The following is a 15277-nucleotide window of genomic DNA, read 5'->3' as shown; positions in this document are numbered from 1 at the left end:
ACGTGTGTCTCTGCTCAGCAGGCAGCACGCTGGACGCCTCTGGAACACAGTGTATAGGTACGTGAGTATAACAACCCCTGCTGTTTGTGTGTGTGTGTTTGTGAGAGGATGTTACTTTTGACCAGAGGATTAGGGGACTACTATCTGAGGGGCTAAAATGGCAGCTATGAAATGTTATGCTGTGTATTAGTACAGTCCTCTGCCCTCCCTCTCCCTGTCCCTGTAGAGACCAGTAAAGGCACATGTTGGCTGAAGGTGATTAACGGACGCTGTGAGATCAACATCAACGGAGCCACTCTGAAATCCCACTGCTGCTCCACACTGGGAGAGGCCTGGGGAAGTCCCTGTGCCAAGTGTGAACCAGGTTAGTGGGAACCTACAGAACCATATAGAACCACATGGAACATCTAGAATCTCTAGAACTTATAGAACCTATTTAACCTGTAGCCCTTCTCTGGGGAGAGGCCTGGGGAAGACCCTGTGCCTTGTGTGAACCAGGTGATATTTAGAGCCTGTACTGTAGCTAGGTGAGGGTTAGAGCCTGTACTGTAGCTAGGTGAGGGTTAGAACCTGTACTGTAGCTAGGTGAGGGTTAGAGCCTGTACTGTAGCTAGGTGAGGGTTAGAGCCTGTACTGTAGCTAGGTGAGGGTTAGAGCCTGTACTGTAGCTAGGTGAGGGTTAGAACCTGTACTGTAGCTAGGTGAGGGTTAGAGCCTGTACTGTAGCTAGGTGAGGGTTAGAGCCTGTACTGTAGCTAGGTGAGGGTTAGAACCTGTACTGTAGCTAGGTGAGGGTTAGAGCCTGTACTGTAGCTAGGTGAGAATTACAACCTGTACTGTAGCTAGGTGAGAATTATAACCTGTACTGTAGCTAGGTGAGGGTTAGAGCCTGTACTGTAGTTAGGTGAGGGTTAGAGCCTGTACTGTAGCTAGGTGAGAATTACAACCTGTACTGTAGCTAGGTGAGAATTAGAACCTGTACTGTAGCTAGGTGAGAATTAGAACCTGTACTGTAGCTAGGTGAGGGTTAGAACCTGTACTGTAGCTAGGTGAGGGTTAGAGCCTGTACTGTAGCTAGGTGAGGGTTAGAGCCTGTACTGTAACTAGGTGAGGGTTAGAGCCTGTACTGTAGCTAGGTGAGAATTAGAACCTGTACTGTAGCTAGGTGAGAATTACAACCTGTACTGTAGCTAGGTGAGAATTAGAACCTGTACTGTAGCTAGGTGAGAATTACAACCTGTACTGTAGCTAGGTGAGGGTTAGAGCCTGTACTGTAGCTAGGTGAGAATTACAACCTGTACTGTAGCTAGGTGAGAATAACAACCTGTACTGTAGCTAGGTGAGAATTAGAACCTGTACTGTAGCTAGGTGAGAATTAGAACCTGTACTGTAGCTAGGTGAGAATTACAACCTGTACTGTAGCTAGGTGAGCATTACAACCTGTACTGTAGCTAGGTGAGAATTACAACCTGTACTGTAGCTAGGTGAGGGTTAGAACCTGTACTGTAGCTTGGTGAGAATTACAACCTGTACTGTAGCTAAGTGAGAATTACAACCTGTACTGTAGCTAAGTGAGAATTACAACCTGTACTGTAGCTAGGTGAGGGTTAGAGCCTGTACTGTAGCTAGGTGAGAATTACAACCTGTACTGTAGCTAGGTGAGAATTACAACCTGTACTGTAGCTAGGTGAGAATTAGAACCTGTACTGTAGCTAGGTGAGAATTAGAACCTGTACTGTAGCTAGGTGAGAATTACAACCTGTACTGTAGCTAGGTGAGAATTACAACCTGTACTGTAGCTAAGTGAGAATTACAACCTGTACTGTAGCTAGGTGAGGGTTAGAGCCTGTACTGTAGCTAGGTGAGAATTATAACCTGTACTGTAGCTAGGTGAGAATTACAACCTGTATTGTAGCTAGGTGAGAATTACAACCTGTACTGTAGCTAGGTGAGAATTACAACCTGTACTGTAGCTAGGTGAGAATTACAACCTGTACTGTAGCTAGGTGAGAATTATAACCTGTACTGTAGCTAGGTGAGAATTACAACCTGTATTGTAGCTAGGTGAGAATTACAACCTGTACTGTAGCTAGGTGAGAATTACAACCTGTATTGTAGCTAGGTGAGAATTACAACCTGTACTGTAGCTAGGTGAGAATTATAACCTGTACTGTAGCTAGGTGAGAATTACAACCTGTACTGTAGCTAGGTGAGAATTACAACCTGTACTGTAGCTAGGTGAGAATTAGAACCTGTACTGTAGATAGGTGAGGGTTAGAACCTGTACTGTAGCTAAATGAGAATTAGAACATGTACTGTAACTAGGTGAGAATTAGAACCTGTACTGTAGCTAGGTGAGAATTAGAACCTGTACTGTAGCTAGGTGAGAATTAGAACCTGTACTGTAGCTAGGTGAGAATTACAACCTGTACTGTAGCTAGGCCTCTGTACCAAGTGTGAATGATCCTATAACTGGGGCCAGGAGTTTTTCCCGGTCAGGTCATGACCAGACCTATTACACATCAAAGCCTATAGGGCAGGGTCTCACAGAATGTGGAGGTATTTTAATATGTCTTGTTCTCTCTTCCTCCTTCTCTTTCAGATCAGTTTTGCACTAAGGGTTATGCTAGAGTCAGAGGGACCATCTGTGAAGGTAATGACACCCGGAGAAGGACTCCGACAAGACTCATCATTCACTTAGCAAATACACATATTCCCTCAACTCCAGTGTTTGATTTCAAAAACTGGTTATAATGCAGTTTGTTGCATTGATTGTTTTCGTTGGCATGTATCAAATGAAGCTTTATTTACACAGCACATTTCAGACATGGAATGCAACACAATGTTCTTCACAAGACAAAACAAATAAAAAACGATGAAAATAAAAACTGAAATATTTACTACACAACAAACATAAGAGGATAAAAAACTAAAGAATAACAATAAAAACTTAACAACTAAAAAGCACTGGGGGCTGGGGGCATAATAACTAAAGGCTGCCTCTCCATGCCTCTTGGTCCTAGGCTTTGGGATAGTTGAAAGGCCAGTGCCAAAGGACCTGAGGGACCTACTGGGTACATAACTTAAAAGCATGTCTGACATGTATTGGGGTGCACAATCGTGGATTGATTTATAAACAAATAGAAGAATCTTAAAATGTATTCTATTACTCACAGGCAGCCAGTGCAGAGACCTTAAAACTGGTGTAGTGCGTGCTCTCCGTCTGGTCTTGGTCAGTACCCGTGCTGCAGCATTCTGTATGTTTTGCAGTTGACCAATGGCTTTCTTTGGTAGACCAGACAGGAGAGCATTACAGTAGTCAAGCCTGCTTGTAAGAAAAGCATGGATGAGTCTCTGTATCAGCCTGAGAGAGAAACGTCAGCACCTTGGCAATGTTCCTCAGGTGGTAAAAAGCTATTTTGGTCACATTCCCAGTGTGTGATTCGAAAATGAGTTCAGAATCTAAAATAACACCTAGATTTTTTACCTGGTGTTTCTAATTGCCTTGTTGGAGAAAGTATATAGAGCTCAAAATATTCATGAATGCAATGGCCTTGGAATCAGTCTCTTTGTCAACATGAATATTAAAATCACCCAACACAATGATTTTATCATAGTTCTCATGGACAATAAATAGTTCTGTTAGTTCACTTAGCGTTGTTTTATTCTGTTGTTGATGACAGGCTCTAGTATGTGTGTCTGTTGTGTTTCTAGTGTTGTGTTGTTGTTAATGGAGTCTAGGTTCTGTGTGTTCTCTCTCCACCTGTAGATGTTAATGAGTGTGAGGTGTTTCCGGGGGTGTGTATCAATGGGAAGTGTGTGAACACCGTGGGTTCCTTCATCTGCCAGTGTCCCCCTGGGATGACTGTCGACGCCACCGGACGGACATGTATAGGTGGGTACTGTAGTCCACAAGCACTACGCTAATGGGTACTGTAGTCCATTACACTGTTGTGTACTCCACAAGAATTGTATTTTGCATTATGGTGTTTTGTTATCGTATGTTTCCCCCCTCCAGACCTGCGTACAGAGCAGTGTTATCTGAGCCACGAGGATGAGCGTTGCGGAGCCCCTATCCCGGGTCGTCACCGTGTGGACGCGTGCTGCTGCTCAGTGGGTGTGGCCTGGGGCCCGGAATGTGATGAGTGTCCGGAGAAAGGCTCTCAGGAGTACAGCCAGCTCTGTCCCAGGGGACCCGGCTTCGCTAACAGAGGAGACTTCATTAATGGACGGCCCTTCCTCAAAGGTATTCCTCATACGTTCCATTTCAAACCTAGTCCCTTCCCCTACCTCCTATACTCCTTTAGGTCCTTTCTCAATGGTAGATCCGGCCACGTTTCATTTTAAAACCTTGAGGCCCATCCTCAAAGGTACACATGACCCAATTCCGTTGCCATATCACTTACTCCTATCAATGAAAATCAAAGTTTATTTGTCACATGCGCCGAATACAACAGGTGTAGACCTTACAGTGAAATGCTTACTTACAGGCTCTAACCAATAATGCAAAAAAGGTATTAGGTGAACAATAGGTAAGTAAAGAAATAAAACAACAGTAAAAAGACAGGCTATATACAGTAGCGAGGCTATAAAAGTAGCGAGGCTACATACAGACACCGGTTAGTCAGGCTGATTGAGGTAGTATGTACATGAATGTATAGTTAAAGTGACTATGCATATATGATAAACAGAGAGTAGCAGCAACGTAAAAAGAGGGGTTGGGGGGGGAACACAATGCAAATAGTCCGGGTAGCCATTTGATTACCTGTTCAGGAGTCTTATGGCTTGAGGGTAAAAACTGTTGAGAAGCCTTTTTGTCCTAGACTTGGCACTCCGGTACCGCTTGCCATGTAGTAGAGAGAACAGGTAGTAGAGAGAACAGTCTATGACTGGGGTAGCTGGGGTCTTTGACAATTTTTAGGGCCTTCCTCTGACACCGCCTGGTGTAGAGGTCCTGGATGGCAGGCAGCTTAGTGATGTACTGGGCCGTACGCACTACCCTTGCGGTCAAAGGCCGAGCAATTGCCGTACCAGGCAGTGATGCAACCAGTCAGGATGCTCTCGATGTTGCAGCTGTAGAACCTTTTGAGGATCTCAGGACCCATGCCAAATCTTTTTAGTTTCCTGAGGGGGAATAGGCTTTGTTGTGCCCTCTTCACGACCGCCTTGGTGTGTTTGGACCATTCTAGTTTGTTGTTGATGTGGACACCGAGGAACTTGAAGCTCTCAACATGCTCCACTACAGCCCCGTCAATGAGAATGGGGGCATTCTCGGTCCTCCTTGTCCTGTAGTCCACAATAATCTCTTAGTCTTGGTTACGTTGAGGGATAGGTTGTTATTCTGGCACCACCCGGCCAGGTCTCTGACCTCCTCCCTATAGGCTGTCTCGTCATTGTTGGTGATCAGGCCTACCACTGTTGTGTCGTCTGCAAACTTAATGATGGTGTTGGAGTCGTGCCTTGCCATGCAGTTGTGGGTGAACAGGGAGTACAGGAGGGGACTGAGCACGCACCCCTGGGGATCAGCGTGGCAGATGTGTTGCTACCTACCCTCACCACCTGGGGGCGGCCCGTCAGGAAGTCCAGGATCCAGTTGCAGAGGGAGGTGTTTAGTCCCAGGATCCTTAGCTTAATGATGAGCTTTGAGGGTACTATGGTGTTGAACGCTAAGCTGTAGTCAATTAATAGCCTTCTCACATAGGTGTTCCTTTTGTCCAGGTGGGAAAGGGCAGTGTGGAGTGCAATAAAGATTGCATCATCTGTGGATCTGTTTGGGCGGTATGCAAATTGGAGTGGGTCTAGGGTTTCTGGGATAATGGTGTTGATGTGAGCCATTACCAACCTTTCAAAGCACTTCATGGCTACGGACGTGAGTGCTATGGGTCTGTAGTCATTTAGGCAGGTTGCCTTTGTGTTTTTGGGCACAGTGACTATGGTGGTCTGCTTGAAACATGTTGGTATTACAGACTCAGTCAGGGACATGTTGAAAATGTCAGTGAAGACACCTGCCAGTTGGTCAGCACATGCCCAGAGCACACGTCCTGGTAATCCGTCTGGCCCCGCAGCCTTGTGAATGTTTACTTGTTTAAAGGTCTTACTCACATCGGCTACGGAGAGTATGATCACACAGTCATCCGGAACATCTGATGCTCTCATGCATGCCTCAGTGTTGCTTGCCTCGAAGCGAGCATAGAAGTGATTTAGCTCGTCTGGTAGGCTTGTGTCACTGGGCAGCTTGCGGCTGTGCTTCCCTTTGTAGTATGTAGTAGTTTGCAAGCCCTGCCACATAAGACGAGCGTCGGAGCCGGTGTAGTATGATTCAATCTTAGCCCTGTATTGACGCTTTGCTAGTTTGATGGTTCGTCGCAGGGCATAGCAGGATTTCTTGTAAGCTTCCGGGTTAGAGTCCCATACCTTGAAAGCGGCAGCTCTACCCTTTAGCTCAGTGCGAATGTTGCCTGTAATCCATGGCTTCTGGTTGGGGTATGTACGTACAGTCACTGTGGAGACGATGTCTTCGATGCACTTATTGATAAAGCCAGTGACTGATGTGGTGTACTCCTCAATGCCATCGGAAGAATCACGGAACATGTTCCAGTCTATGATAGCAAAACAGTCCTGTAGTTTAGCATCTGCTTCATCTGACCACTTTTTTATAGACCGAGTCACTGGTGCTTCCTGCTTCAATTTTTGCTTGTAAGCAGGAATCAGGAGGATAGAGTTCTGGTCGGATTTACCAAATGGAGGGCGAGGGAGAGCTTGTACTTGTGTGTGGAGTACAGGTGATCTATAATTTCTTTCCCTCTGATTGCACATTTAACATGTTGATGGAAATTTGGTAGAACTGATTTCAGTTTCTCTGCATTAAAGTCTCCGGCCACTAGGAGCGCCGCCTCTGGGTGAGTTGTTTCCTGTTTGCTTATTTCCTTATACAGCTGACTGAGTGCGGTCTTAGTGCCAGCATCTGTCTGTGGTGGTAAATAAACAGCCACGAAAAGTATAGTTGAAAACTCTCTAGGCAAGTAGTGTGGCCTGCAATTTATCACAATATGCTCTACTTCAGGCGAGCAAAATCTAGGGGAAATTACAACAAAATAACAGGTGAACAAACTCAAAAAACTGCTGTAACCTCTCTCTCTCTCAATTCGATTCAAATGGCTTTATTGGCATGGGAAACATATGTTTACATTGCCAAAGCAAGTGAAATAGATAATAAGTCTCTCTCTCTCTGTTTTTCTCTCTATCTCTCTCTCTATCCCTCCATCCCTCCTTACCTCCCTCTTTCTTAGATATAAACGAGTGTAAGATGATCCACAGCTTGTGCTCCAATGGGAAGTGTAGGAACACCATCGGTAGTTTCCGTTGTCGCTGTGACAACGGCTTCGCTCTGGACTCTGATGAGAGGAACTGTACAGGTCAGTCTACAGCTCATACAGAGTATACATCTAGAGCTCCGTCTAAAGCTTTCAGACACACAAGATAGTATATGTCACAACAGCGCGTCAAAAATACTACATTACTCACAATGCAATGTCTCTTAATGTGTTTTTGGAAACTAACTGTGATGTGTTTCTCCTTCCAGACATCGACGAATGCCGTATCTCTCCAGACCTGTGTGGTCAGGGCACGTGTGTGAACACAGGTGGGGACTTCGAGTGCGAATGTTTTGAAGGTTACGAGAGCGGCTTCATGATGATGAAGAACTGCATGGGTGAGTAGAGGACCTAAACACACCTGAACACACCTGAACACACCTGGACATACCTGGACACACCTGCACACACCTGCACATACCTGCACACACTTGCACACACCTGGATACACCTTAACCCACCTGCACACACCTTAACACACCTGCACACACCTGGACACACCTTTACACACCTGGAAACAACTGGACACAACTGAACACACCTTAACACACCTGGACACAACCGAACACACCTGAACACACCTGGACAGACCTGGACACAACTTAACACACTTGGATACACCTTAACACACCTGCACACACCTGGACAATCCTGCACACACTTGCACACACCTGGATACACCTTACCACACATGCACACACCTGGACACACCTGCACACACTTGCACACACCTGGATACACCTTAACCCACCTGCACACACCTTAACACACCTGCACACACCTGGACACACCTTTACACACCTGGAAACAACTGGACACAACTGAACACACCTTAACACAGCTGGACACAACTGGACACACCTGGACAGTCCTGAACACACCTGGACACAACCGAACACACCTGAACACACCTGGACAGACCTGAACACACCTGGACACAACTTAACACACCTGCACACACCTTAACACACCTGAACACATCTGGACACATCTGGACAGCTGTCCCATCCCAGTACTAGATTCTACCTCTATCAGTACTGTATTGTGGAGTACATGACAGAGGAAAACATTTTTAGTCTATAATAACATAATAACACATAAGGAAACGCCATCTCCATAGTAACTCCATCTCCATAGTAATCCCATCTCCATAGTAACTCCTTCTCCATAGTAACTCTGCCACAGGCCTTTAAAACGCTCTATGAAGTGGATCAGGGCAGGGGAGTCCTGCCATGCTGACATCCTGTTACAGACCCAGTACTCAAGCACCGTGTGTGTGTGTGTGCGTGTGTGTGTGTGTGTGTAAGGAAGAGAGGATGATTCGCTCCCCAGGCCTGTGCTGTGTGCATGTTACAGCCTTTATGGGAATACCAGCTATACATTTAAAGCACGCTCAGATCACTCCCTATACTCTCAACCCACAGTGCCATTTTTCTCTGGATAATTGTATTTTACTGCTTGATTTACACACACACACTCCAGCATCCAGACGCTTTTATATGCAATTACTGGTCATAATGTCCTGACATCTGTGAAAATGTTTAATGTTCAATGGTTTATTTCTTTATTTATGAATGTAATAGCCATGGCTTGGCTTTGAACACATTCCTGACTGAGTGAAATTATATTTATTTTTCCCACAAAGTAGTAATGACTACAGATGAGAAAATATGCATAAATAGTCTGACGTATGTGACTCTCGCTCTCTCCCTTTTCTTTCTTTCTTTCTTTCTTTCTTTCTTTCTTTCTTTCTTTCTTTCTTTCTTTCTTTCTTTCTTTCTTTCTTTCTTTCTTTCTTTCTTTCTTTCTTTCTTTCTTTCTTTCTTTTTCTTTCTTTCTTTCTTTCTTTCTTTCTTTCTTTCTGTGTGTGTGTGTGTGTGTGTGTGTGTGTGTGTGTGTGTGTGTGTGTGTGTGTGTGTGTGTGTGTGTGTGTGTGTGTGTGTGTGTGTGTGTGTGAGAGAGAGTGTGTTTGTCTCTCTCACACTCTGTGTTCTCTCCTCCCAGACATTGATGAGTGTGAGCGGAACCCTCTGCTGTGTCGCGGTGGTGAGTGTGTGAACAACGAGGGCAGCTTCCAGTGTGTGTGTCCCGACGGACACGAGATTGCCCCCGACGGATCCGCCTGTCTCGGTGAGTGACGAGGTCATCAGTGTGAGACCAGGGGTCACATAGGCCTATGTTCCATTACTTCTAGGCTTCATCCTTCCTTTCTTCTTTCCTTCCTTGAGTTCCTCACTGACCTATATGTGGATGGATAGGTTAAATCAAGCAGTCCGACCTACAGTATTAGTTTCATCAACCCAACCTGATCAGTTTAATTAAAAATGGATGGAAATGGTGAACGAAGGAAGGAAGGAAGAGAGGAAGGAGGGAAGGAAGGAAGGAAGAGAGGAAGAGAGGAAGGAAGGAAGTGTGCAGTAATGTGAGTGGGCCAGGGGCTTGTCTACTTTAAGGAAGCAGCAGATTTCTCCTCTAATAAGTATCTGTGGGGTAGATGGGGGCTGCATGTGTGTTTCCCTGCATGTATGCTGGTGTGGGTCTTGGTATGTGTGCATGTGTGTGTGTGTGTGTGTGTGTGTGTGTGTGTGTGTGTGTGTGTGTGTGTGTGTGTGTGTGTGTGTGTGTGTGTGTGTGTGTGTGTGTGTGTGTGTGTGTGTGTGTGTGTGCGCTTGTGCTTACACAAAGTCGCCATAAATTCAAAGCCCTGCGTGCGGTGTGTTCCCCTACCATGTCATTGTAAACAGGAAATAGGCCTGCAGGCTATACAGGTCAGCAGTAGATCAGGAAGGCCACAACCTCCCCAAGAATCCCTCAACATGGCACTACTGGTGAGAGGATATGCAGAGAAAGAGACGGCTAAGTCAGCCAAGATGCAAAAATACTAAAAATGCACATGAGACATATCAATTCTCTGGCTTCATTCATAGGCTACATTAGACCAGTGTTCACAACACTAGCAGCATACCATATTTACTCAACATAAAGTCGCCTATAGAAAACATCCCTTAGGCAACTTGAATGGCTTCTATACATGTAATTGCTTACTATATGTGCAGGCTCTCGACGCAGTTATGGTAGACAATGTCCATCCTCATTCTCCATCTCACATTCAAATCTCCAAACTAACGTGTGGCACTGCCAGAGGCTCAATATATAAACTGTTGCTAATCACAGAACGGCTGACATACTGTGTCCCCAAAAGAGCCTGAGGAAATAGACATTTGCAACATTGTTTCATGATGTTATGTGAACAAAAGCGGGCACACGGTGGGCTACTGGTCAGATTCACGGGCAATTGATCAACTGCGCTATCCATGGTGCTGAATCTCTGCTAGCCTAGGCCTGTTTGTTTAGAATCTGATGTTCCCTGTGACAGTCACCACAATAAGCGGTTAACAGGAAGTAAAAACAGCCACAACCTTCCCAAATCCCCCGATAGCCAGGTGCAAGGAGAGAGAACAGGGCCAACAAGCTGCCTGATCTTTCAGTCAAAGGTAGGCTGTAACTAATGTCATTTTCGCTAGACCTCATAATATTTGACCAGTCGGCCAACAGTGATTCATAGGCCTACACTCTTAAAAGAAAGGTGCTGTTTAGAACCTAAGTGTTATTTGGCTGTCCCCATAGGAGAACCCTTTAAAGAACCCAATTTGGTTCCAGGTAGAACCCTTTTGGTTTCAGGTAGAACCCTTTTGGGTTCCATGTAAAACCCTTGCAACCAAGGACAGCCGAAGAACCCTGAAACCCTTTTTTGGTTTCAGGTAGAACCCTTTTGGTTTCGGGTAGAACCCTTTTGGTTTCGGGTAAACCCCTTCAACCAGGGACAGCTGAATAAGCCTGAAACCCTTTTATTAAGAGTGTAGGCTACCTTAAAACTAGGACACATCAATGAAATAGTGTGGTGACTTTGAGAGAACTTTGAGTTGATTCATTGCAACAAATACAAAAAGAAAATGTTAGATTCATGTGCAGATTTTTCCATTGACATTGGTATAATCCTATCAGAATGTCCCTGGTGTTATATTATTTTAAATAGCACATCCGGTTTGAACTGGAATACCGGGATGCCCGGTCATTTCTTGACATTTTCTCAGGAAGACAAATGTGTAGATTCTCTGGAAAATATGAAACCATAGTGTGTGTGTGTCTCAGTGTGTGTGGGCTAAATGGCTGGATGTGTATATGAATGTATGGTATGTATTGGGGTGATAGATGGCTGATAGCTAGGTATGTAGAGTGGGGCTGGTTCTATGACCATCTGGACCACTTCACATTATACAGACATGCTATGGAGACTAGCTACTCCAATGGCTGCACTGGAATGGACTGATGCTTTGCTATGACTGGAGCTTGTGTGTGCGTGCATGCCTGTGTTCGTGCATGTGAGTGTGTGTGCGAGTTGATGACTCATCCTTACCCATCTTGCCTCTGGTTGTGTTTTGTAGCTGATTTAGAAAGGGAAGTCTCTAGGGGTAAAGGAGGAGGAGGATCTATTGATTTAGAAAGGGAAGTCTCTAGGGGTAAAGGAGGAGGAGGATCTATTGATTTAGAAAGGGAAGTCTCTAGGGGTAAAGGAGGAGGATGATCTATTGATTTAGAAAGGGACGTCTCTAGGGGTAAAGGAGGAGGAGGATCTATTGATTTAGAAAGGGAAGTCTCTAGGGGTAAAGGAGGAGGAGGATCTATTGATTTAGAAAGGGAAGTCTCTAGGGGTAAAGGAGGAGGAGGATCTATTGATTTAGAAAGGGAAGTCTCTAGGGGTAAAGGAGGAGGAGGATCTATTGATTTAGAAAGGGAAGTCTCTAGGGGTAAAGGAGGAGGATGATCTATTGATTTAGAAAGGGAAGTCTCTAGGGGTAAAGGAGGAGGATGATCTATTGATTTAGAAAGGGAAGTCTCTAGGGGTAAAGGAGGAGGATGATCTATTGATTTAGAAAGGGAAGTCTCTAGGGGTAAAGGAGGAGGATGATCTATTGTCCAACAGCTTCACAATCATCTCCACTTGTAGAGACAAGATGGAACAACTGTGTTTAGTGGTGGGGTTGTTTTTAATGGCCTGTTTAATGATGTGTGTGTGTGTGTGTGTGTGTGTGTGTGTGTGTGTGTGTGTGTGTGTGTGTGTGTGTGTGTGTGTGTGTGTGTGTGTGTGTGTGTGTGTGTGTGTGTGTGTGTGTGTTCCACAGATATTAATGAGTGTGAACTGAGTGAAAAGCTGTGTCGGAACGGTCAGTGTGTGAATATGATTGGACGTTACCAGTGTTCCTGTGATACTGGATATAAATCCACAGAGGACAGACTGGCCTGTGTCGGTAAGATAACTCTGTTCCAACAACTACACTGTTAGTTCTCTATTATTCAACTAGTATAGGGATTTGTCTGCGTCCTTAAAACAGGAAAGGGGTGTTGATATAGTACTATTTGTTTTTGTTTTCATATGAACCAGTGTCTGTAGCCATTGCGACCAAATCCTTGATTCTTAAATGACAGAAATGCTTGATGTGTCGGATAGGAAGAGTTATGAGCATGTCTCAAGTTATGTTTCATTCTTATGATGTGTGTGTAATAACATATGTGTTCATTCCCTCCTCCATGCAGACATTGATGAGTGTACGATCCAGAATGGAGGTTGTGAGACATTCTGTACCAACTCAGAGGGGAGCTATGAGTGCAGCTGTCGCTCTGGATACGCCCTGATGCCAGACCTCAGGACCTGCACTGGTCAGTAGGACTGTTAGATGATCTCTCTCTGTCACTCACTCACTCACTCACTCACTCACTCACTCACTCACTCACTCACTCACTCACTCACTCACTCACTCACTCACTCACTCACTCACTCACTCACTCACTCACTCACTCACTCACTCACTCACTCACTCACTCACTCTCTCTCTCGTGTCTCAGGCTCTCTCTCAGTCACTCTATGTCTCTCTGTCCTCCACCCCTACGTCAACCCAACCTGAGTCTGTTTGTCTATTTGTTCACCAGGAGCCAGGGAGAGCCCTATAACACTTAAATACACTGTGTTCCTAGACAGAGAGACATAGACGTCCTATCTCCAGACAGAGCCTTGTGAGAGGACTGGGCATACTTTCCTTTGATATCGGTCTCATCCCTCTCAACACATGACTCCCATTGGCTCTGTTACCAGGGAGAGATACAACAGCCCAAATCATACAAAATGGTACAATAAATAGAAACACAGAAGCACATTGTTGACTAATCTTACCATTTCTTCATGTTTTCTCCTGTTTACTGTTGGTTGCCAGGTGAGCAGCTATGCAAGATGTCTTTCCTCAGCTGGTATGAATGTGAACTGGTCTATGTTCAGCAGACTGTCTGTCTACAGTTCTGTCCTTTTCTGTCCTTACAGACATATGTGTGTCTGTCCTTTTCTGTCCTTACTGACATATGTGTGTCTGTCCTTTTCTGTCCTTACAGACATATGTGTGTCTGTCCTTTTCTGTCCTTACAGACATATGTGTGTCTGTTGTATTGATGAATGTTCTAGTGAATGTGTTAATCTGTCTCCCTCCAGACATTGATGAGTGTGAGGAGAGTCCAGACATCTGTGACGGAGGCCAGTGTACCAACATCCCAGGAGAGTACCAGTGTCTCTGCTTCGATGGATTCATGTCTTCTGAAGATATGAAGACCTGTCTGGGTAACTAACCTACCTGTCTAGCACTCTAAGCCACTGCCTCCAGAATACATGTAGCATTGTGAGCGTGGGGTTCCAATCTGACCCTCTGCTATTCTAGAACAGCCTGTCCTCTCTCCTCCTCCCCTCAGTCATTCACGTTGCTGTCTAATCAATACAAAACAGCAGGGAAGGAGTGGGACTACGCCACTGCTTCAAGAACGAAAACTAGCTAACAGCCCCCAGTAGAGTTGTGTGGGTAAACTCTCACATACATGTACATAGTATCACACGCTGAGACATGTATTCAGTATTGTTGTTAGTTTTGAACGGTGTGACATGTATTCAATATTGTTGTTAGTTTTGAACGGTGAGACATGTATTCAGTATTGTTGTTCGTTTTGAACGGTGAGACATGTATTCAGTATCGTTGTTAGTTTTGAACGGTGTGACATGTATTCAGTATCGTTGTTAGTTTTGAACGGTGAGACATGTATTCAGTATTGTTGTTAGTTTTGAACGGTGTGACATGTATTCAGTATCGTTGTTAGTTTTGAACGGTGAGACATGTATTCAGTATTGTTGTTAGTTTTGAACGGTGAGACATGTATTCAGGATTGTTGTTAGTTTTGAACGGTGAGACATGTATTCAGTATTGTTGTTAGTTTTGAACGGTGTGACATGTATTCAGGATTGTTGTTAGTTTTGAACGGTGTGACATGTATTCAGTATTGTTGTTAGTTTTGAACGGTGTGACATGTATTCAGTATCGTTGTTAGTTTTGAACGGTGAGACATGTATTCAGTATCGTTGTTAGTTTTGAACGGTGTGACATGTATTCAGTATTGTTGTTAGTTTTGAACGGTGAGACATGTATTCAGTATTGTTGTTAGTTTTGAACGGTGTGACATGTATTCAGTATCGTTGTTAGTTTTGAACGGTGTGACATGTATTCAGGATCGTTGTTAGTTTTGAACGGTGAGACATGTATTCAGTATCGTTGTTAGTTTTGAACGGTGAGACATGTATTCAGTATTGTTGTTAGTTTTGAACGGTGAGACATGTATTCAGTATTGTTGTTAGTTTTGAACGGTGAGACATGTATTCAGTATTGTTGTTAGTTTTGAACGGTGAGACATGTATTCAGTATTGTTGTTAGTTTTGAACGGTGAGACATGTATTCAGTATTGTTGTTAGTTTTGAACGGTGAGACATGTATTCAGTATTGTTGTTAGTTTTGAACGGTGAGACATATATTCAGGAT

General features: G+C 44.5%; 1 protein-coding gene across 1 annotated transcript in view; it reads left to right on the top strand.

The window, feature by feature from the left end:
* The window catches only part of LOC120040395 (fibrillin-1-like), a gene marked incomplete at its 3' end in the record, with an annotated part of 17488 nt that extends 3451 nt beyond the window's left edge, over positions 1-14037 (top strand). The window contains exons 6-16 of the mRNA XM_038985564.1: positions 1-57; positions 227-364; positions 2603-2653; positions 3770-3895; positions 4019-4246; positions 7290-7415; positions 7583-7711; positions 9378-9503; positions 12557-12682; positions 12969-13091; positions 13912-14037. The exon at positions 1-57 is cut by the window's left edge and continues 63 nt beyond it. Coding sequence (XP_038841492.1) covers positions 1-57; positions 227-364; positions 2603-2653; positions 3770-3895; positions 4019-4246; positions 7290-7415; positions 7583-7711; positions 9378-9503; positions 12557-12682; positions 12969-13091; positions 13912-14037 — 1356 coding nt within the window. The remainder of the gene's footprint in view (positions 58-226; positions 365-2602; positions 2654-3769; positions 3896-4018; positions 4247-7289; positions 7416-7582; positions 7712-9377; positions 9504-12556; positions 12683-12968; positions 13092-13911) is intronic.
* Positions 14038-15277: the final 1240 nt, after the last annotated feature.

This window comes from Salvelinus namaycush, unplaced genomic scaffold (genome assembly GCF_016432855.1).
Source record: "Salvelinus namaycush isolate Seneca unplaced genomic scaffold, SaNama_1.0 Scaffold3488, whole genome shotgun sequence".
NCBI lineage: Eukaryota > Metazoa > Chordata > Actinopteri > Salmoniformes > Salmonidae > Salvelinus > Salvelinus namaycush.
Note: the sequence above shows the minus strand (reverse complement) of the source record. Positions and strands in the feature narration are given on the sequence as shown.